This window comes from Salvelinus alpinus, chromosome 32 (assembly GCF_045679555.1).
Source record: "Salvelinus alpinus chromosome 32, SLU_Salpinus.1, whole genome shotgun sequence".
Lineage (NCBI taxonomy): Eukaryota > Metazoa > Chordata > Actinopteri > Salmoniformes > Salmonidae > Salvelinus > Salvelinus alpinus.
In genome coordinates, this window is record NC_092117.1 from 19,130,902 (window position 1) to 19,155,637 (window position 24,736).

At 40.7% G+C, this 24,736-nt stretch overlaps 1 protein-coding gene across 1 annotated transcript; it reads left to right on the plus strand.

Annotated features, from left to right (window-relative positions):
* The first annotated feature begins 612 nt into the window (after window positions 1-612).
* LOC139562699 (gamma-adducin-like) lies at window positions 613-22,849 on the plus strand. The gene is made up of 15 exons (XM_071380633.1): window positions 613-894; window positions 2,275-2,555; window positions 9,500-9,644; window positions 10,566-10,717; window positions 11,025-11,105; window positions 11,758-11,907; window positions 12,452-12,595; window positions 12,874-12,972; window positions 16,302-16,475; window positions 17,658-17,918; window positions 18,234-18,350; window positions 18,762-18,851; window positions 20,101-20,224; window positions 20,422-20,514; window positions 20,770-22,849. Exons 2-15 carry the CDS (start codon window positions 2,355-2,357, stop codon window positions 20,997-20,999), a joined length of 2,061 nt encoding a protein of 686 aa, XP_071236734.1. The 5' UTR covers window positions 613-894; window positions 2,275-2,354; the 3' UTR covers window positions 21,000-22,849.
* Window positions 22,850-24,736: the final 1,887 nt, after the last annotated feature.

Genomic DNA, 24,736 nt, shown 5'->3' on the forward strand with positions numbered 1-24,736 from the left:
AGGCATGCATATGTGAACATTTGTGTTGCATTGCTTCCACTGAGCCACAGAGCAAACCACCTGATTTAGAATAGCCTACTACTTACTGCCTGCATTCACTTTTTGACTGTATTCACCAGGGGAGATACACAGCACATTGAGGCTTTTAAGTTTTATTTGTTGGTAATGTTGGGCCAAAGACTTGACGTCAACCTCTTCTCCAAGGCCATGGGAAAGGCAGATTTCTCAATTATTCATGAAATGAAATAGCCGATAGTTATTTTCAAGATCGTCATACACGTACGCACTTCCACACACACACACTCACGTGCACACACACTTTTCCCAACAGTGACATCATTCCTATTCCCATTGTTATAAGTATAAGTATTCAGGAAATTAGTCCAGCAATACGATCTATTCATGATCTGTTTTACTGTAGCCTATTGGAGGTCTTGATAACATAACTGAGTTTCACTTCACTTTATATGTAATTAGCCTACTCTTACTGAAGTCAGTCAATTGATCATGAGTTGGATTCGGTTAGATTGAGAGGGGGTGCGAATTTCCATTTTTTTGTCCCGCCAAATTGGCAAATTAGTAGACGGATATGAGAAGTCACATGGTTTCTCTTTTCCCTTTTTCCCCACACAAACACACCCACTCCAAAGAGAGTACAGTATGCCCACACACAACACGCGGACGTACTTGCATCGTGCACACACAGCTGTTTAGATATTCACTAGCTACAATGCACATACGGATAAATGTTTTACACCATTGCAGTCAGAATGCATCGAAATCTGGAATATTTTTAACACTTTTCCGTCTCGATCTTTGAATTCTAATTCTGTCCAGGACTGTGGTTTCTTTTTCGGTTAGATAGCCTACGAGGATACGATCACTGCCAAAAAGGTTTGATGTTTCAAATAGTTACTGCATACTATGTTGTCTGTTTGCTGTGGACTGGTTTTGTGCAAAGTGTTGTAACACTGCGTCTTGATAATACTCATGGAAGGTGAAAGTCACTAGTCGTTGTCGACTATAAATTGGCATGCATTTAACTTTTTGTCTTGATGCGCTCCCCAATGGAGTAGCCGATTTCGAGTTTTCTAAGTATACTCGACTACGTCCATAATATACATAATCGCTATTTCCAGTGAGTTGAGTATCTTCGTTAAACTTTTGATTGATCTCATGCATGCAATGTTCTCTTAGTCTGCTCTTCCATCACATCATAATTATTGGATGTGATTTTAAGCGTTAACTCTATTGAGTGCCTCGGGAAGCTGCTTGCCAGTACGAATTAGCAGAGCATGGTATTGTTTTACTAATTTTTGAACAAATGGTTGATTTCATTTACCATTTATTTTGATTAGAAACCCCCCATCATTTGTTATTCTATGGGTACAATACAGGAAATGCTCTGCTGATGTTTACTGATAACTTAAACTGTTACCTGAAAATAATATACAGTAATCTTTGGCATTTCATTGCAGAAAAGTACATTGAATAGCCCACGTTTGACACTGTAAAACGAGTAAAATATGTGTTGCCACAATTTTTGTCCAGCCTTCATCACATCTAGTTGTGTTGATGAGAACGTGCTGACGACCATGCCATTGATCAGGCATAGTAGAGCAACAAAAAAAGTATGTTGCCCACCACCCCAATAGGTGTTACTTTAACAACCGAGGTGCTAACTGCCCTCCAAAACTAGTTGATTTACATGAGGTGGTAACACAAAGCACCCCTATGATGTTTTATTGACATGCTTTATGGCTGTTGGCATGACAGTAGATGTAGGTGGTTGTCGTTTCCTTCCCTCACAGATAACATTTGACACTGGATTCTCTGTCTGCCTGCAGAGATAGTGGTTAGAGTTTTTTAAATTTAATTTAACCTTTATTTAACTAGGTAAGTCAGTTAAGAACAAATTCTTATTTACAATGTCGGCCTACCCCGGCCAAACCCTAATGACGCTGGGCCAATTGTGCGCCACCCTATGGGACTCCCAATCACGTCTGGTTGTGATACAGCCTGGAATCGAACCAGGATCTGTAGTGACGCCTCTAGCACTGAGATGCAGTGCCTTAGACCGCTGTGCCACTCGGGAGCCCAAATTGTGTGTGTGTGTGCAACTTGGTGTAAGCCTCCTATTAGATTTCCTCAGCAATAAAATGAACTGATTTAGTATCAATCAAGTTTCCTGTGAAATAAATAAATTTTCAACATTTGGCCCCACTTGTTGATTAGCTCTGGTGAGAAACTGAAGTTTTGGTCTGTCCCCAACAGATTCCCAGAGCCAGCTGTCCTGCAGTGTGGCAGGTGAGGACCAGAGAGAGGTGAGGCGCGATCCTGAAAATTTGGACAGTATGAGTTTGGTGGAGATCAGACAGGCTGTTGGGTCCATGACCCTGTCCTTATCCAGCACAGACTCCAAGGAGAGGTACTTTGACCGGGTGGATGAGAGCGACCCTGAGTACCTCCGCAGCAGGAACATGTCACCTGAAATACAGCAGGACTTCAACATGATGGAGCAGAAGAAGAGAGTCACTCAGATTCTACAGAGTCCAGTATGTTGCTTGTTCTCTGTCTATGTTAATGTGTGTACACAGTACAGTCACTTTCATTATCTGGTTGCAGACCATCAAATGGCCTGAAAAGTTTTGCTCCTTGAGATCCAGGCCTATGTCGTTGGCTCTTGTAGAGACACTACACCTTTGATGTTTTCATCAAATGTTATTGGTCATATACACATGGTTAGCAGATGTTATTGCAAGTGTAGTAAAATGCTTGTGCTTCTAGTTCCGACAGTGCAGCAATATCTAACATGTAATCTAACAATTCCACAACAACTACTGAATACACACAAATCTAAGTAAAGGAATGGAATAGGAATATATAAATATTTGGATGAGCAATGACAGAGAGGCAAAGGCAAGATGCAATAGATGGTATAAAATACAATATATACACTACCGTTCAAAAGTTTGAGGTCACTTAGAACATCGAAAACTGGCTCTAACCAGAATAGAAAGAGGAGTGGGAGGTCCCGGTGCACAACTGAACAAGAGGACAAGTACATTAGTGTCTAGTTTGAGAAACAGACGCCTCACAAGTCCTCAACTGGCAGCTTCATTAAATAGCACCCGCAAAACACCAGTCTCAATGTCAACAGTGAAGAGGCGACTCCAGGATGCTGGCCTTCTAGGCAGAGTTGAAAAAAAAAAAGAAAAAAAAAGCCATATCTCAGACTGGCCAATAAAAATAAAATATTAAGATGGGCAAAAGAACACAGACACTGGACAGAGGAACTCTGCCTAGAAGGTCGGCATCCTCGAGTCGCCTCTTCACTGTTGACGTTGAGACTGGTGTTTTGCGGGTACTATTTAATGAAGCTGCCAGTTGAGGACTTGTGAGGCGTCTGTTTCTCAAACTAGATACAATAATGTACTTGTCCTCTTGCTCAGTTGTGCAACGGGGCCTCTCACTCCTCTTTCTATTCTGGTTAGAGCCAGTTTGCGCTGTTCTGTGAAGGGAGTAGTACACATCGTTGTACGAGATCTTCAGTTTATTGGCAATTTCTTGCATGGAATAGCCTTAATTTCTCAGAACAAGAATCGACTGACGAGTTTCAGAAGAAAGGTCTTTGTTTCTGGACATTTTGAGCCTGTAATCGACCCACAAATGCTGATGCTCCAGATACTCTACTAGTCTAAAGAAAGCCAATTTTATTGCTTCTTTAATCAGAACAACTGTTTTCATCTGTGCTAACATATTGGCAAAAGTGTTTTCTAGTGATCAATTAGCCTTTTAAAATGATAAACTTGGATTAGCTAGCACAACGTGCCATTGGAACACAGTAGTGATGGTTGCTGATAACGGGCCTCTGTACGCCTCTGTAGATATTCCATAAAAATCTGCCGTTTCCAGCTACAATAGTCATTTACAACATTAACAATATGTACACTGTATTTCTGATCAATTTGATGTTATTTTAATGGACAAAAAATTTGCTTTTCTTTCAAAAACAAGGACATTTCTAAGTAACCCCAAACTTTGGAACGGTAGTGTACATATGAGATGAGTATGAGGTTGTTTTCCTGACACCACACTCTGACTTGCCTCACCTCCTCTTCCCTGTGAGCTGTCTTGTCGTTGTTGGTAATCAAGCCTACTTGTGTCGTCTGCAAACTTGTTGATTGAGTTGGAGGCTTGCATGGCCACGCAGTCATGAGTGAACAGGGAGTACAGGAGGGGGCTGAGCACGCACCCTTGTGGGGCCCCCAGTGTTGAGGATCAGCGAAGTGGAGATGTTGTTTCCTACCTTCACCACCGGGAGGCGGCCCATCAGGAAGTCCAGGACCCAATTGCACAGGGTGGGGTTGAGACCCAGGGCCTCAAGCTTAATGATGAGCTTGGAGGGTACTATGGTGTTGAATGCTGAGCTATAGTCAATGAACAGCATTCTTACATAGGTATTCCTCTTGTCCAGATGGGATATGGCAGTGTGATGGCGATTGCATCATCTGTGGGCCTATTAGGGCGGTCTAGGGTGATATGATCCTTGACTAGCCTCTCAAAGCACTTCATGATGACAGATGTGAGTGCTATGGGGCGATAGTCATTTAGTTCAGTTACCTTTGTCTTCTTGGGTACAGGAACAATGGTGGCCATATTGAAGCGTGTGGGGACAACAGACTGGGATAGGGAGAGATTGAATATGTCCGTAAACAAACCAGCCTGCTGGTCTGTGCATGCTCTGGGGACGCGGCTAGGGATGCCGTCTGGGCCGGCAGCGAGGGTTAACACGCCTAAATGTCTTTATCATGTTTGCCACAGAGAAGGAGAGCCCACAGTCCTTGGTAACTGGCTGCGTCGGTGGCACTGTATTATCCTCAAAGCGGGCAAAGGTGTTTAGTTTGTCTGGATGCAAGACGTCGGTGTCCGTGGCGTGGCTGGTTTTCCTGTTGTAGTCCGTGATTGTCTGTAGACCCTGACACATGCGTCTCGTGTCTAAGCCGTTGAATTGCAACTCCACTTTGTCTCTGTACTAGAGGTCGGCCGATTTATGATTTTTCAACGCCGATACTGATTATTGGAGGACCCAAAAAAGCCGAATCCGATTAATCGGACGATTTTTATATTTGTAATAATAACAATTACAACAATACTGAATGAACAATGAACCTTTCTATTTTAACTTAATATAAAACATAATCTATTTAGTCACAAATAAATAATGAAACGTGTTCAATTTGGTTTAATGAATGAAAAAAAACTGTGTTGGAGAAGAAAGTAAAAGTGCAATATGTGCCACATAAAAAAGCTAACATTTAAGTTCCTTGCTCGAACATGAATATGAAAGCTGATGGTTCAATATTCCCAGTTAAGACGTTTTAGGTTGTAGTCATTATGGGAATTATGACGCGTCGACTATTTCTCTCTATACCATTTGTATTTCATATACCTTTCACTATTGGATGTTCTTATAGGCACTATAGTACTGCCAGCCTAATCTCGGGAGTTGATAGGCTTGAAGTCATAAACAGCGCTGTGCATCAGGCATTGTTAAGAGCTGCTCGCAAATGCAGTAAAGTGCTGTTTGAATGAATGCTTACGAGCCTGCTGCTGCCTACCACCGCTCAGTTAGACTGCTCTATCGAATATCAAATCATAGACTTAATTATAATAAACACACGGAAATACGAGCCTTTGGTCATTAATATGGTCAAATCCGGAAACTATCATTTCGAAAATAAAATTGTATTCTTTCAGTGAAATACGGAACCATTACGTATTTTGTCGAACGGGTGGCAACCGTAAGTCTAAATATTACTGTTACATTGCACAACCTTCAATGTTATGTCATAATTATCTAAAATTCTGGCAAATTAATTACGTTTTTTGTTAGGAAGAAACACAGTTCGCAACGAGCCAGGCGGCCCAAACTGTTGCATATACCCTGACTCAGCTTGCACTGAACGAAAGAGAAGTGACACAATTTCCCTAGTTAATATTACCTGCTAACATGCATTTATTTTAACTAAGTATGCAGGTTTAAAAAAATATACTTCTGTGTATTGATTTTAAGAAAGGCATTGATGTTTATGGTTAGGTACATTTGTGCAACGAATGTGCTTTTTTCGCAAATGCGCTTTTGTTAAATTGTCACCTGTTTGGCAAAGTTGAAGTAGGCTGTGATTCGATGATAAATTAACAGGCACCACATTGATTACATGAAACGCAGGACAAGCTAGTTAACCTAGTAATATCATCAACCATGTGTAGTTAACTAGTGATGATGTGAAGATTGATTGTTTTTTGTAAGATAAATTTAATGTTAGCTAGCAACTTACCTTGGCTCATTGCAGCCACAAGGTCCTTTTGACGCTGCACTCATGTAAGAGGTGGTCAGCCTGCCATGCAGTTTCCTCATGGATTGCACTCTAATCGGCCATAATCGACGTCCAAAAAGGCAGATTTGTTATGAAAACTTGAAATCGGCCCTAATTAATCGGCCATGCCGAAGCGTGGATTCCGATTGGTCAGAACAGCAATGGTGGCAAAACATTTAATCAACTGACACCATGTGTTAGTGTTAATATTTGTTGCATTGAAGTGAAATGTGCTACTGTCAGAGGAAACAATATTAAATATTAACCAGTCCAAAAATAAATGTCAGCTTTAATATATATTGCCTGACCAAGTTCACATTTTAGCATTATTAAAGGTCCAATGCAGCCATTTTTATTTAAATTTCAAATAATTTCTGGGTAACAGTTAAGTATCTTACCGTGATTGTTTTCAATTGAAATGGTCAGAAATTATCAAAAAATAGCTTCTTAGCAAAGAGCCATTTTCTCAAGCAAGAATTTTGCTAGGACTGTCAGGGAGTGGTCTGAGTGGGGAGGGGAAGAATGAAAACTAGCTGTTATTGGCAGAGAGGTTTGGGAAACATAATGGGCTTAGAACCTCTAACCCAGGCAATTTGTGGGGAAACAACCTGTGGTTACCTAGGTTACCCCATTGGCTCACAGCAAAAAAAGTTTACATTTTATTGTTGTCTGCTTGTTTTAGTCAATAAAAAAACTACATTTTAAGAAAAGTACAACATGTCTAAAGATTACTTTTCAACATTGCCTGCTCTCGATTGTTCTCACTACTTAGAAAAACGTTATATTTTAGGGCTTCCCTCATGCCCCATGATGCTAGCTAGCTAGCCAAGACCAACAACACAAACGGACTATACTAAACAAGTTAAATGTCTTACCTGTGGGGAAATGCTTTCCACACATATAGTTACGTGTAGCCTACATGGACAACGGGTCCCCACATTTCCAACTCTTCCACGCTGAGTAGCCCAGAAGTCACAGGGCTTTTCTCACAGGCTCCATTTCCCTACGTGAGAGCGTTGCGAACCTTAGGTCTGGATTTTTTTAGCTGGTTACATGTACATTGAACAACACAGCAGCACTTCGACATGTTTTGTTCTTTCTGTATAACAAAAAAATCTACGGCGAAGTTGTCTCTTTTACAATGGGGGTCAATAGTATTTTGGGGGGGGTTTTCCCCAATTTGTGGGTGTGGTCGATGGGGAATTGCTTATTATCATGTGATGATGGCTGCCTGGTATTGTGATGCAATAATTTCCATGGTAATGTAGAATGTTCATTCTAACTGATGTGCCTCATGTAATGGAATGTATTTTTTGTAATGTCAGTTGAGTTGATTCAACAAATCACAGCACAGATTTATGGGTACACTTCCTGCTTTTACTTCCTGCTTTGCTCCTATGGGTACACTCGCAATGGCCACAAGTCCACCCATTATGCCATCAATGACTTGAATGGGAACGCCCGTCTATTCAATCTATTTCTATGTTTGGAACTTTTTCTTATTGGTCTACTAATTTACCACCTGGTGATGTCACCAGGAAGGCCAAAACGCCATCCCACCAAAACAGGCTGAAATTTCAGGTGTTTTTTTCAAACAGCTCTTACACCAAAAGGGCATTATCATCCTTTTTACAATTTTATGGTATTATTTCAACATCACAGTGTGGAAATATATATATATATATATAACTGCACTGGGCCTTTAATTAAATCAAATGGAGAGACAACAACATATAGGCATGAACAGAAGAAGTATTGGCATCCACTCTATGTATTCCTATTTGACTCAAACCCTTGAGTATAAGGAGAAAATGTTGCCTACGTGCACCGATGATAAATGCATCATATATGCCATTGTGAATCAGAGGGGCAGATAATCAAGCAATAAAATGTGGTTAGAGAGGCTGCTAGGAGGTGCAACAAACACATGCCTGTAAAAAATGAGATGAGCCCACGCTCATCTGTGATTGCATAACAGACCCCAACAAGTGGAACTCAGCTCATCACCATGGGAACCGCTCTGAGATGGTGTGGAATGCTGGCGTTCCACCAAAGAGGCTTGCAGAATAATCGTCTTTTTTTGGGAAGGATACCCAAGATTCACAACAATACTGTGAGCATAAATTAATAGGCTGACTTAATGGGAGGGCTACCTCCCAGTCAACCTCTATTCACATGGACATAAAGAGGGGTTTAGAAACCTCTAATGTGATTTGTGTAAACTTGTAATAAAGAGGGCCTCGTTAGGCCTGAGAGTACACTGAAAGTACACTGTGCACCCTGTCCTAATGCGGACGGCTGAATAGACATGGAATTGGAACAGGGTCAAGGTGAAAAGTATTGCGTAAATACACAGACCATACCAGCAGTTTTAATAATATTTTTCTATATATAATTTAGCCTAACAGGGTGGAAATGTATGAGTGGGACATACAGACTAACAACATGAAACATGGACAAACAGATAAAACTGAGTGTTGATGTTTATTTAGCTTTGCACCATAGTTTCCCACCAAATAAATTATGACACTTCCTGAATGTGGGGTAATTGTAGGAAGAGGTTGTTTTCTTAAATGGAGAAGTACAACAAACTAACAGGGTGGAAAGTGGTATCAGGGACACAGAAAATCTTAAATAAAATTATTATAATAAATACAATAATCATGAAGAAAAAAAAATATTGATGAAAGAGACTAACTAGGACTATAAAATAATGAAGAAAGATTTGATTTATTTCATGCCTAATATTTATTGTGGAAGTTGATAAATAACACCTGTGGACAGCAAACAAACACTCCTACATCCATGGACAGAAAGTGTTGCATAAAATTCCCTTTCAGGATCCATATTTGGGTGTTTTTAAGGTAAAGGACACCTGACCTTATAATTAAATCCACATTTTACACTAAATAAGAAATTATATTTCCTAGGGACAGAAAAGGCACCGCAGAGTAGGAATGACCCAGCTAACATCCTTTCCTCATTTTCTTTGTGACCTGTGACCACTATCCTGGAGTGGTAAGCATTGATAGATGTAAGCCAGTGGTCATTTGAACTATTTTCACTGAGTCATGGATTCCAAGGTGTGTCATTTTAATATGTCGTTGTTTGGTTTCCAGGTGTTTAAGGATGAACTGGAAGGACTGATCCAGGATCAGATGACAAAGGGCAATAATCCAACAGGGCTGCTGGCTCTGAGGCAGATAGCTGATCTGATCATGGCCAGTTCTATGGGAGGGCCAGGCTCCTTCACATCTCCTCTCAGTAAGTAACTGTGTGCGTGTAGGTCTGCGCATTCTGCATAGTCTTTCAGTGATGCATCCTGATTCTCTGCATTGTCAACGTTTTGGGACATGGAATTCACAAAAACGTGTGACATTGAGAGCCCTTTATGCAGCAAAATTCTGCTCAATTACTTGTTGACCACATTCCGAATGTTTCTAAGTGAACCAAATGTTCCCGGCTTTATAATGAATTACAGCTGTCTGGAGCGTAAATTATGTTGCCCTCCGTCTTTCAATGGGGGTCACTATGAACCCTAGGGCTAAAAAGTTCCATTTTAAAAACACTAGGAATGCTTACTGTGACTGTTAGGAAATGTAAAACGAACTGTCGTCTCCTATGGCTTTGAGGTAATGGAGGCAGAACTGTCTCTTTATACATCAACAGTCCCTCCTAAAGTACTTGTAAAAGAATAGGGTTCCGGTTTGTCCAATGCCCTTATACAGTAGGAAAAATATACTACTCACAGCTCTTATGAGAAGTACTGAGAACAGCCGCTTTTATGATCCAAAAGTTAAGCATGGGATGCTGAGATGTAGTGAGTTTATGAGGAAGATTTTTTTTTTATAGCAATCATTTGAACTAAATGTTGTAAGAGAGAGGCACGACCATTTAAGAGCTGCTCAAGTTAAACAAGTAAGCATAGATGGTGCTTGTAAGCTCAAACCAGAGAGAAAGCAAATGACATTGACCGTGTCATAATGCAACTTCAACATGAAGAATGTTCTTGTTTCATGAACATTCATAAATGTTATATCTCTGAAGTATGAATGGTTAACACACCAGCTTGTTTAGACACACAAAGAAAGCTGTAATTTGTGGTGGTTGTCACGAAGGCTGTGGGATGTTAGTCACTGTGCTCTTGTCACATCAGTTCACTATGAATGCATGTGTTTTCTCCAGGCCTAGGGATGGTCACCCCGGTCAATGACCTCTATGGGGTAGAGTCTGCATCCTTTACTAAAGGGGAGAAACAGTGTCGCTGTAAGCTAGCCAGTGTCTACAGACTGGTGGACCTCTTCAGCTGGGCCCATTTCACCAGCTCATACATTACTGTGAGTATTACCCTCGTAAAAAAACTTATTAGACCTCTCTACTTACATGTAACATGAACTTAATGTAGCATTATAAGCACAGTAGGAATTGTGATTACTGTAGGCATGTCAAAACGACACAGAGTCCTCAGTCACCCAATACACATTTTATTTGAGCAATTTTCAAGCATTGTTGAAATACAAATAAATAGTCTAGACATTTTTATCTTGAGAATAGACTACATCCAGTTTACTGTATGTAACCGGTGCAATGTTGTTCTTGGCAATGCCTTTTGACATTTTGCTTTTTGACCTTTTCCTTATACAGGTCCGGGTTAGCAAAGAACAAGACCATGTTCTTATCATCCCACAAGGGCTCTCTTTCACTGAAGTGACGGCTGGCAATCTGGTAGGTATAATGGTGCATGCTTTTTCATATTCCAGATTTATTAGAACTACCATAGAAAATAACAGTTTGTGCTTTTCTCCAGTGGGTGAACAACACTATCATTACCAACAGTATCCAGAAAACCCCATTGAGATGTGAATCATGCAGAATATGTGTTCAGACTATTGACATGGCCACATAATCAATAACCAGCCACCCAGACAGCCTCTGGGTGTGCTGAGACACGCCTCACTCTACTTCACCAAGGGGTCAAGGAGAAATTACAGTTTTGTTGAATGGATGTTTTTCAGCTTGTTGTCAGCATGTAGTTGCCAATAGTTACAGTATTGATGGAGCGCTAAGTCCCAATAGAATGATAACTAGATCACTTGTAATCCTCTTGCAATATCATAATAACAACTGAATATAGTTGAATTCAAATATGAAAAAACAAGAGTGGAATAATGAATCTATTTTAATAGTGCAGCAATATGGTAGCACCGTTTAAAATGTTTTTATTTAACTAGGCAAGTCAGTTAAGAACATTCTTATATACAATGACGGCCTACAGTGAGTTGGAATAATTCCCAATACAGTTGTGCGGCTTTGCATCTGACTCAGTATCTGGCTGCCATGGTAGCCCTACTGATATTGTGTCCTGGTCTGTTTCCAGGTGAAAGTGAACATGATTGGGGATGTTGTCGACCAGGGACCAACCTATTTGGAGGTGGACCACTTTGGCTTCAGCCCTCACTCTGCTATCTATTCCATGCGCCCTGACATCAGGTGTATCATACACATCCACACCTCTGCCACCGCTGCAGTGAGTACACTCTCAACTAAAACTCAGTGAGTGGCCATGTCACCTGGCCATGATACTCAATGACTGAGTTAATCAATAAGGCCCGGGGGGGTGTGATATATGGCCAATATACCAGGTCTAAGGGCTGTTTGCACGACGCAATGCGGAGTGCCTGGACACAGCCTGTAGCCGTGATATATTGGCCATATATCACAACCCCCAAGGTGCCTTATTGCTTTATAAACTGGTTGCCAACGTAATTAGAGCAGTAAAAATAAATGTTTTGTCATACCCGTGTTATACGGTCTGATATACCACGGCTGTCAGCCAATCAGTATTCAGGGCTCAAACCACTCAGTTTATAATTAAGAGAAACCTCTTGGTTTCATTATTGTTTGTACTGTAAGTACACCTAATGTACTAGTACTGTTGCCTTTTGAGGTCGTTTCTTATAGTTCATGCAATATGTCTGATGTTTTACCAGCCAGAAATAAAATAAAAGGTGCCTTTAGGTAGTTGTTGTTGACACAGCATAGTCACGGTTGCTTTTATCCTGAATTCACAGGTGTCCTCAATGAAATGTGGCGTCTTGCCAATTTCCCAAGAGGCTCTGGTTCTGGGCGATGTTGCATACTTCAGTTACCAAGGCTTTTTGGATGATCAAGACGAGAAGGTGGAGTTCCAGAAAGCCCTAGGGCCCACTGCCAAAGTAACTATTGGTTTCCTTAACAACACCAACAGGTATTGTAGTGTGTGCCATACATAGAAACAGAACACACAGAATTCCATCACCATGGAGATTAGACTGCCTGCCATTTAATCAAACTGTTTTGTTACTGTAGTAATTGGTGTTTTTACACAGGTAGAAGAGCATTCTATATGTAATGTGTTACTGGAAGTTGTTTTCACTTTTTCTTCATGTATTTGTATTCACTTATCATTTCACCTTTTGAACTTGTTGTTGTCCCGCTCTTCATCTTTTTGCAGGTGCTTGTTCTGAGGAATCATGGCCTGGTTGCTCTGGGGGAAACTATAGAGGAGGCTTTCCACTACATTTACCACTCACAGCAGGCTTGTGAAATCCAGGTAACACTTTAATTAATCAGCCACACTTGTTCTACCACATCATTGTATAGGTCATGAAATAGTTAGTTCACTGCTATTTCTGTGTTCTTATCGTGTAAATTTGATGAGGGTGTGTTGCGATCCAATATACAGAATATATGTGTTATTTTGCTGCACTTAACCTGTGTGGTCTAAACACATCAGTATGTATTAAATGAATAACTACTTGTACACTACATGACCAAAAGTATGTGGACACATGCTTGTCGAACATCTCATTCCAAAATCATGGGCATTAATATGGAGTTGGTCCCCCCTTTGCTGTTATAACAGCCTCTACTCTTCTGGGAAGGCTTTCCACTAGATGTTGGAACATTGCTGCAGGGACTTGCTTCCATTCAGCCACAAGAGAATTAGTGAGGTTGGGCACTGATGTTGGGTGATTAGGCCTGGCTCGCAGTCGGCCTTCCAATTCATCCCGAAGGTGTTCGATGGGGTTGAGGTCAGGGCTCTGTGCCGGCCAGTCAAGTTCCTCCACACAGATCTCAACAAACAATTTCTGTATGGACCTCACTTTGTGCACGGAGGCATTGCCATGCTGAAACAGGAAAGGGCCCCTTTCCTAAACTGTTGCCATGAAGTTGGAAGCACAGAATCATCTAGAATGTCATTGTATGCTCTAGCATTAAGATTTCCCTTCACTGGAACTAAGGGGCCTAGCCTGAACCTTGAAAAACGTTTCGAATTTAGTGTTTCGGTAGTGAGTGTTGCAACCTAGGATGGACGATTTTTACGTGCTGCGTGCTTCAGTACTCAGTGGTCCCATTCTGCGAGTTTGTGTGGCCTACCACTTTGCGGCTGAGCTGTTGTTGCTCCTAGACGTTTCCACTTCACAATAACAGGACATACAGTTGACCAGGGCAGAAATTTGACAAACTGACTTGAAAAGGTGGCATCCTATGATAGTGCCATGTTGAAAGTCACTGAGCTCTTCAGTAAGGCCATTCTACTGCCAATGTTTGTCTATGGAGATTGCGTGGCTGTGTGCTCGATTTTATACACCTGTCCGCAACAGGTGTGGCTGAAATAGCTGAATCCACTCATTTAAAGGGGTGTCCACATACTTTGTATATTTAGTGTATATTAGGTATGTACCAATATCCAATATTTTCCTTGCCAATAAACCCGATACCGATAACCGATATTAAACATTTTAAGCATTCTAGTTAAGTTAAATAGTTTAAACACACACACTGACCAAAAAGTTATTTTGTTGGCGTTTACGTATGTCCCCATTACCAGTAAAACATAATCAAAACCTATTTCTTTCACTTACTTGCTGTGCTGTTTCGTTGTTCATTTGTTTAGTCGTTTCATTCTCAACCAGGATTTCATCATACATGTCAAGCAGAGAAGTTTCAGCTCTGTCTGTCCGTGGCCTCTCTTCCTCAGTGTGCACTGTCACTGTGTCCGTTTCCATCTTGTTCAGCTGTGTCTGTAACATTTCACGTAAACCCTGTTTCTTGTCTGCATCGAAGTAGCGGTCCTTGTACCTAGCATTGAGCATAGTGGTGACACAGTAAAGGCTCAGAGAGAATGCCACCGAATCGCTTGTTCACAGCCTCTAGTAGAGTACTTTTGCAAGTTTAACCCCACTGTCTGTCGGAAGTTTTGTTGAGCAGGCGTTTCAATGCCGTGACACAGGGTATTACGTCTGCTACAGACACAGTTGATGAGCTTATTTCTCGAGTCAGTTGTTCGAATGGAGCTAGAAGTGTGTTCATGTTTCAAACATGTTCTCAAATGCCATTGAAATGGCAGCAGCTGTATGAGAACCAGCACATTCTTGAGGATGCAATACGGCTTTCCTCAGTACGAAATCCTTGTCGACCCACAGTGCTGTCAGACTCAGCATGCTCATGGGGCTGACATCGCTGGTCCAAATGTCAGTCGTGAAGCTAATAGCAATGGCAAGTAGCTCATGGATGTGTGTTTCAACAATACTGTGTAACTCCGGTAGGGCAACACCTGAAAAATAGCGCCTACTTGGTAGTATGTACCGGGGCTCGGGGTGCTTGACCAGTCGGTGAAAGCCAACATCATCCACGACAGAGAACGGTTGATTGTCAAGGGCAATGAATTCCATTATCTTGGCGTTAATGGATTTCGTCTTTGAGTTGTCTCGCTGAAATGTTCTTACTCTTTCAAATGACTGCTCGACTTGAACTTGTTTAGTTGTTGGAAGTGTGCGCTTAGTTCTTTTGTGCTTTTGTTCTAAGTAGTCGCTGAACTTCAAAACTAGATCCACACAGCAGACATTGTGGGCTAGGTTAGAAATGCTGTGTAGCGCTGTATTTTTCGTGGCGTCATTACGTCATCTACCTACATTAATATAGGTATGCACGTCAGCTTTAACATTGGTTTTGCACATCGCCGTTAAACTAGACATCAGGCCGGTGTTGGACTTTTTAGCTGATGTCGTCCGAATCCGATATGCTTACTGATATATCGTGCATCCCTAGTGTATATATAAATCACTGGGTTATACTTGTCGAATGGTTTCCCTCATGTAAAGAAAAATGGTCCCTGGTTTTGGAAAGGGATCAAACTTGGTGTTGGTCGTTTTCCCAATTGAATGGTTTTACATTCTCTGCATGAGAGAAAAATTAGTGATAAGTCAGACATCTGTTAAAACAAAGCTAAATCAAGGACTCTATGTGTCTTTGAAACCACTGTTCTCAAAGAGCACCAGGTGGAGTTTAGTGTTCTACGACTTGGTTGAGTCTCATTGTAGCTCATAGCTCTATGTGGAGCAGACAGATAGTATTCTCCTATCATCATATGTCTGGGATAGTGTTTCCATTGAGCAGGTCATTCCACATGTGGTCAGTCTTGGATTCCAGTGCTTTACTAGACTCTACTGTCGCCTTGTGACACACATTTTTACCTCATATTTTCACTATAATAGCTACAGATGTCGGATCTTAATTTGATTACCCTTTTGCAGGAGAACTTTCTTCCAATGCAGGAATTGTAAAACGTGTAGTGTATTTGAGGCTTAAAAAGGCTTCTGAAGTTTGTAATTTGCACCTTGAAATTTGAATTGATTTTTCCCTTACAAAAAATGTATCAACTCCTACAAAGATGTCCATTAATTATTATCCACATAATAATTCACATTTCCTGTTGCTGCAGGATAATTTTTCTTGCTGTAGCAAACTGGTTCAAATTAAGATCCGACGTCTGTAGTTTTAGACTTTACTCATTATTCACCAGACCTGGTCTTTTCACATGGTCAAGACAAACTCCTGGTCTTAACTATGATATGTGTTTTTGATGTGGTCTTTCAGGTCAGTGCTCTGCAGTGCTCTGCAGGAGTGGAGGACCTGGTGCTCCTGGACAGGGAGAGGCTCAAGCCCCTGACCCACGGAGTGGCTGCTGCTGGGTTCACCGTGGACAGCGAGGTCAAGTGGAAAGTGGGCGAGGCAGAGTTCGAGTCACTCATGAGGATGCTGGACAACCTGGTAAGTGACCTCACTATTTTATCTGACTTTTCCCACAATGCTTAGCATTTCCTCTCCCATGCACATCCTGAGGATGTGTGGGAATACATTGACATCATAATCCCAACCAGATCTCCCATGAATCAAACATGGGAGATCATGAATGCCAGCTGTAGCTCCTTGAACTAATGCACGATTATTGTCCCATATAACCTATTAAAGAGTGCCACACCGTTGGGGGTTTATCAAAGATGAACGTCCAATCTTAGCCTGCGACTAGCAGACTGTTTGCTAATGCTGGGTCTGTTTAGCATCCCCTGTAGATAACTGTGATGTTCAGAGGGCTTCTCCCCTTTAAACACTACTATCTCAACATCACTACTAATGATAAGGGACAGACACGATCTCTGGGCACAGCACACCCTACTCTGAGAAAGCCTCTATTGAAACTACTAATGACATGCTACTTCCTGGGTAGGCTACAGCTGTGTTAGCTTGTACAGCCCTGTGTCATCATAGCCCGCCTCCCCCATCATGTATTCCAGATGGCAGGCCATGCTGTGTGGAGTAAAGAGCACAGACCACACAATCCTTCAGAGTCGATTGACTGGAAAACTCAACACACTCCCTGGGTTCCGCTCAACATGGTTGAGTTTGGGGTTTGCGGTCCCCCACCCCCCTTTTCTTTGATGTGTTCCACACAACATTTCCCCTGCCAACTGCACTGTGTGGCCAGACTTTATCTATTCCCTTTGAAATCAGGCACTTCTGAAAGCGTTGTTTATATGTACTGTACAAAGTGTTCCAACAATGTAAAGAATGTCTTCACTGGAGAGGCTGAACATTGGGTGTTCTAGGAACTGCTTAAACCACTGGCTTAAGTCATTTTTATGGAGTGTAATGTTTCACATGGTTAAAGATGGAAATAATCTTACAAACTTTCTGGTGGAAAAGTGCAGGACCAATGTCCGAAAACTTGTCTTTGGGAGATTGATTTTATATGCTGCCAAGGTGCAAATCACATAACAGAGAACACCTCGTGGTACTGAGCGTAATTATGTTGCACAAACCTTTTCCTTGAAAATCACATTTCCTAATTAACATTCATGTATAAAGGCTTTACAGTTGATGGATAACAGGCGGCAGAGTTTTCATGGAGTCCATTTTGACAGGTGGACTGAAACAATGTCTCTGTGTTGCTAGGGTTACCGGACAGGCTACGCGTACCACCACCCCATAGTGAGGGAAAAGATTCGGACCAAAAACGACGTGGAGATTCCTGCCACAGTCTACACTGTCCCGTTGGTGGACAGTGATCTGGGTCAGAGAAAACCGTTTAACGTCCTGGTGCAGAAACAGAAGAGGGAGAGGACCCGCTGGCTCAACTCTCCCAACAGCTACCTGAAGGTCAATGTGCCTGAACGTTCACCCAGTGGAGAGTGCAGCCCCAGGACCAAGACCATGGTGAGCTGCTATAAACCATTGTTCTTCAATCTACCTTGTGTACCGGTAGACATGCAGTAATATCTCTATTGCTTCAACATGACAATCTGTGTTCCTATGGCAGAGCTAAAATATTTGCTCAAATATAAGGCTTTTTTGTAGGTTGCCAGAGCAGTTTTAAATGTGTGGGTTAGCCTGCCCTCTTGTGGAATCTTGTGTATGTATGAAACACCAACATATTTCTACACAAAATCTTCTTAGCTTACCCAATGCATAAAATGTGTTAATGAGCTCCAGTCTGAAATGTCTTTATTAAACCAATATCTTTCCTTTTAGTGGATGAAATCTGAAGAGACCAGCAATGGCACTGGCACCCCCATAAAGATCGAGGACCCCAACCAGTTTGTTCCCCTTAACACAAACCCCACTGATGTTCTGGAGAAGAGGAACCTGGTGAGCTAGAACATTGTGTTTTCTAATCATGTTCCTGATTGAAAGTTCAGACATATTGGGCTGGGATAAATATTGAGTTCAACAGCCTGACCATAGGAGGTACTATTGAACTCTCTTCCCAAGAAAATTAGTATTGATCGCAGTGACCTATAGGGTGCAACCTGTCTCCCTCTGGCATGACAGCTGGGTGGACCAGAGGATCAATAAGTCATAAAACCTTTCTGTTAATTTTTATGGAGTCAAAATGTGGTGTCACTGAATCATTTCAGAACAAAAACAGACAAAAAATAGACACCCGTTAGTCTAGGGACTCATTTGGGTGTAGTAGATAGTTCTAATTACCCAGAGAGTTATGCCAATGTCTTGAAAACAGAACTTACAATTATTTGTAATGGAAATTTGTTTTTTTAGATAAGGCAACAGAACACTGGTGATCACATGACTTCAGGACCAAAGTCCCATCTTCTAGCTGGCATCGTTGTGGACACCATACCAGGACCTGTAAGTACTTGGATCAACGTCACACCACACAACCCTAACATGATATATGTCGTTCCACGAAATGTTTGCCTTTTGCGTCCCTTTGATATTTGAAGTAGAAATTGTGCACCAATAAAATAAATAAAAAAGCCTGTTATATTAAATGAAGTGCCCTCTAATATAGACCACATGGAGAATTCAATAAATCAGATGTATATTATGACTAAGGGACTTGCTAAAGTGCCAAAATTATGTCCATTTTGACATGTCCGTCAACCCTGTGTCACCTCTAGGAAGATTTTAACCCCATCATTTCGCCAAGTTTTCACCATCATTCTAAAGCCCAAGTTATTTTGTTGCTTTGACAGTCATTTCTGAAGATGATTATTTATTTCATGTGATTCGTGATTAATTTACGTCTGTCCCTTATTATAAAGTCAACCCAGTTACCTGAACTCAATTCTCGTTTTATAATGGTGAAACTATTCCTTTTTAAAATATTTTTTTCAAAAGGAACATTGAACATCTACTAGTCATATCATAGTGTAAAAGTAGATGAGCTGGTTCTACTATTTTTGGCCATTTTCTGGTGTTTTGTGGTGGAAAACTGAGTGTGTCGAGCACACCACGTCAACCCTGTTATCCATAGGCTAGAAATGTTTTGTTGTGAAGCTTGCATTCAATTGCCCATCCCTGTTGCACACAACACACTTCCATTCCAACTAGTTTTTTTATAAAGTTAAAAATGTGCTCTTTATGACAGAATGTTACTGCACTGTTGGAGCTAGAAACACAAGCATTTCGCTACACCTGCTAAACATGTGTACATGACAAATAACATTTGATTTGTCACAAGAGGTTTTATGGCTGATTTAAGATTAAATCGTCAATCCTGTATATATAGCACTTACTATAGTCCATTTGTTTATTTAACCTGTTGATGGGAAAACTTGTTTTTTATCAAATTGAACATGTGATCTTTATGACAGAATGTTAAAATTAGGTGAAATCAAAAAAGAAAAATGTTTTGCAAGTTGCACTTCTCAAAAGGCACCTAATTGGTGGACCGGCCCATATGGTAGTGAGTTTCATAGTTGTCATGATCAGAAGACTAATGTGGGTCTTCGTTGGTCCATCCTTATATTATGTGTTCAGTGAAGTAGTTGGGTTGGAGATCACGGGTATGTATTGGCCTTACCAATGGCTTTAGGTTTAACTGCATGTATGTCTAAAAGTTTAACCCCATTTTTATATAACTCTCTCCCCTCAGGCCTTTATCATTGAGGATGAGGAGCAGACACGCTCTCTTCCTCCCAACCCCTTCAGTGAGCTGACAGAGAAAATGCTAGAAGAGTATAAGAGTGTTTTGGAGCAAAGGCAGCTGGGTCAGGATGGTATGATTCTCCACTATCTCATTACAAATATCACCTCTGTCATGATGAAGATTATTTTATTGCCACCTCGTTATCTACAGTAGTGATGACTAGGGCCCAGTAGTGATGACTAGGGCCCAAAGTTTTACCTGGCCAGGTCACATGGTCAAGATAAAACTCCAGGCCCTATTGATAACCCTTGAACTTTGAACTTGCAGATGCTGATGATGTCACAGATGCAGATGAGATGACAACTTTTGACGAGTCCACCATCTCACTGTCCCTGTCTCCACTCATGTCTCCAGCCAAAGGTATAGGCTATTTCATTCGAAAGTAACAAGACCATTGTGTGAAAGAAAGTTTCAATGAGATGCTTAATTCCTAAATCAGGGCATTCCTTCTCTTAAACATAGAATTGGTTCTACTCCATATCGTTTTGGAAAGGGTGCACTACAGACAAAATTGTCATCTTCATACTTCCTGTAAAGGAGTATTCTTTGTTTTAAGTGTATAAGTGCTTCGTTCAGCAACCCTTTCTCACTGTCTTGGTTTCTTCCTGTTAACAGAGATCATACCCAATGGGAAAGACTATATGGAAGAACTGGAGGAGAAACTGAACATCAAGGTATCCAGGATCAGTGTCAGCACCACAGAAACGGTTGAAATCTCCATAACAGAGAAATCAGGGGGAGACAAGACCCCTGAGAGCCAAACCAAGTCCCCAAAGAAGAAGAAAAAGTTTCGCACTCCTTCCTTCCTAAAAATGAATAAAAAGAAGGAGAAGGCTGAGGCCTAGAGGGAGAGAACCTGAAGAAAGCCAGGTCAGCCTGTTTGGTATGGGATCATAGGATGAGGTGCGTTCCTTAGAGAGGGAATGTATGAGTCACTGAGATCTTAATAGATCTCCAGCTTTTGGGAGGGAGCAACTGTGACAATAAGTCTGTTATTACAATCTTCTTATTACTCAATTACTTCCTCTGAGGACTCCACACATGAATAGCAGGCATGGTGATGAACATGTAGTGTATCAGCTTTATTGTTCTCAGTATGTACAATTGCCAATTCGCCATTGTGTAATCAAAACACATGATAGTATATAGCTACAGAAACTCATTCTTTAAAATAGAAAACTCACTGAAATACCACATTTAGCCTGCTATGTATTTGTGGTCAGATCCTTTTTCCAGTCGGCTCATCCTTGAATGTACAGTAGCCCATAGTTGAAGGTAAGACATGTAAATGTCATGAGGCAGTGTCAAGTGAGTGTTGTATCCTGGTGCCTGGATGTATTGAATGTATAAGAAGTGTGGTTGGTTTGTATCTGGACCTAGACATAATAATGCTGTTTTAGTAGATTTTTTGGATAAGTAAGTAGGATAAAGTATGGGTTGTAGTTGTGTTTTATGATTATTTGGTTAACATTTTGATATACACTACAGTGCATATTTGTGTTCTTAATAATCCATTTGTTATACATAATACTTTTAACAATGCAAGACAGAGAAGGCAGTTTTAGCTAGGCAGAAACTTTTCAACTTTTATTTATGCCAGTGATATTATTTTAGTGGTTGCTGCTTATTTGTTATTGTGACTAAATGGACTGAAAGTATGATGATTAATACAATCTTCATGAGCTCTATATTGCTGAATACGTTTTACCACATTCACCGATATGTAGGCATGGATATCATATGACTGAAAGTGAAATGACAAATGTAATGATATGAGATAGCTAGGTCTATATAAGGCTATGGAAATGTTATATGAATGTGCTGTGTGTGTGAAAGATTTGTTGAGACAGTATTTTGATAGATCATTTGAAAGTTGATTAGGCCATACAAATGTAATAAAATGTTTAACGGATGCCCCTCTTAACATATATATTTTTTGGGGGGAGAAATCTGACATTGAAGGGAGAAATGCAAGATTATAGCAAAAAACAATGTTGTGAAGCTTCGAGTAGAGATATACAACTTCCTCTCTGATTATGGCTGAATTGTACCTCTTTGCCTCCCCAAGAGGCTAAAATCTCTTGATTAGGTCACCAGGTGTTAAACTAAGGTCATTATAGTATTTTAACAAGAGGGGGTCTACTTTTCACAAACATTTAATTAAATGTGTGTGGCCTTAATAGCAATATGTTATAAAAAAATAAATAAATAAAAGGCTGTTCTCTGAGTTAAACCTAAAGACAAAGTAAAACATCCAGAGATGGTATAAATCGAGGATTGGATTTATCCCAGTAAGCAATGTGAATGATTTGCTTCGATCCAAAAGGAGAAACATGGTTTTCCTTTGTAAATACTGTGTTTTGTGAAGCTGTTTTTAAATGCAATACTGAAATGAAGGTTGATCAATTTGCAACGGTCTGACATTTTACTTAGTATGTTTTGATGCTTGTCAGTTTATGGTCTGTTGAAGTATTACAAGTTTAGATGCATAAACCCAGTATATCATGTTCACATTCCCAGTTTGTAACCTGCATTACTAATGCTTATATTGTCCTTGTTCTTTTGTTTGAATTGCTTTTGTATGGACTGAGCTTTTGTAATATAACTTGTGCTCTGTATAGCAGCTTCATAGAATTTCATTACTTTCCTTAGGAAATGACATTTCACAACATATAATAAAAACAGTGTGCGTTTACATGATTGTTTTATTTTACCATGGTCCATTGTTGATTGAAACATACAGTATTGCTTGCATTTTTTTATATATTTTTGCATTTTTATGTCATTAAATCATGCAACAAACATTGACATACTGTCACGACCGTGTGTAGAGACGGACCAAGGCGCAGCGGAGGTTGAGTTCCACATCTTTATTTCTAAGTGAAACTTAAGCAAAGCAAAACAATAAAGAAACAACGAAACGTGTCTAAGTGGTGCACATGCACAAAACACAAAATAATATCCCACAAACAGGTGGGAAAAACAGCTAAAACAGCTACTTAAATATGATCCCCAATTAGAGACAACGATCACCAGCTGCCTCTAATTGGGAATCATACAAATCACCAACATAGAAAATAAACTAGAACACCACATAGAAATAAACAAACTAGATCACGCCCTGACCTACTTCACCATAGAGAAACAATGGCTATCTATGGTCAGAGCGTGACACATACACTGAGTGTAGAAAACATAACATCTGCTCTTTCCATGACAGACTGACCAGGTGAAAGCTATCATCCCTTATTGATGTCGTTTGTTAAATCCACTTCAATCAATGTAGATCAAGGAGAAGAGATGGGTTAAAGAAGAATTTTTAAGCCTTGAGACAATTGACACATGATTGTGTATGTGCGCCATTCAGAGGGTGAATGGGCAAGACTAAATATTTAAGTGCCTTTGAACGGGGTATGATAGTAGGTGCCAGGTGCACCAGTTTGTGTCAAGAACTGCAATGCTGCTGGGTTTTTGATGCTCAACAGTTTCCTGTTTGTATCAAGAATTGTCCACTAAAGGACATCCAGCGAACTTGACACAACTGTGGGAAGCATTGGAGTCAACATGGGCCAGCATCCCTGTGGAACACTTTCGACACCTTGTAGAGTCCATGTCCCGACGAATTGAGGCTGTTCTGAGTGCAAAAGGGGGTGCAACTCAATATTAGGAACATATTCTTAATGTTTTGTCCCCTCAGTGTATATCTGGCGGTATGAGACCATCTTCAAATCCAAATGGGAACACCAACCAGGGGTGTATTCCGTGATGTTAGATGTCAGAATATTGCAGATGGAAATGTCATGAATAAAGCTGCCTCTTATTTGAAGATACTTTACAGTCAATCATATTGGTTCTACATAACACTTTTAGATCAGAACATTCTATAATGTTGCATGCTCCTATCAACAGGCTCCAGGTAGAATACCCCTGGCAATACCCACACGCATACAATACCGCAGGTAATAAGGCTTTCATTTTCTTGCAGACACAGCAGTGTGCTAGAAAATGGTGGTATCACCCAAAAAAACTATGCATCTTCCTGATTGATAATTGCCTGTGAAGCCCTTTCTATATTCATTCGGTCTATTGCTGTAGTACCTAAATAGAGGTTGCCATGGTAATCCAATGAGAGGGGCCGTGGAGACAAAGAGGTGATTTACAATCCGACAGGTGTTCCTGTAAGGGGTGTGAGACAGGATCATACCACCACCCTCATCTCAGGAGGTGACAGATTGACTATAATTGGGAGTGAGATCTCCCTGCATTAAGCAGTAACTTAAATTATTCTTAAAGTAGTCAAAGAAACATTTGTAATCCAGTTTTATTTGGAATTCATATAAAACGCATATTTGTATCCTCTAGTGAACCACACAATAAGTGACAGGCAAACATGGAGGATTAAATCATTCAGAATGTAATTCAGAAAAAGTAGGATGACAAACTTTCAAAAGTTTTCTGAACAACAACCCCCGCTTTGTCTGAGTGTTAACAGGAGGAGGAGTCTGTGGTGGTACGCTTTAAGGAACAGGTGACACTCTGGCCTGGTGGAGTGACCGTCTGCTGTGACCTCAGGGCAGAGAAC

Coding starts and splice junctions, on each gene's coding strand:
- LOC139562699 (XM_071380633.1), top strand. CDS start 2,355: ATGAGTTTGGTGGAGATCAGACAGGCTGTTGGGTCCATGACCCTGTCC. Junction 2,556..9,499: donor CTCAGATTCTACAGAGTCCA/GTATGTTGCTTG, acceptor TTTGGTTTCCAG/GTGTTTAAGGATGAACTGGA. Junction 20,225..20,421: donor AAGGCAGCTGGGTCAGGATG/GTATGATTCTCC, acceptor TTGAACTTGCAG/ATGCTGATGATGTCACAGAT.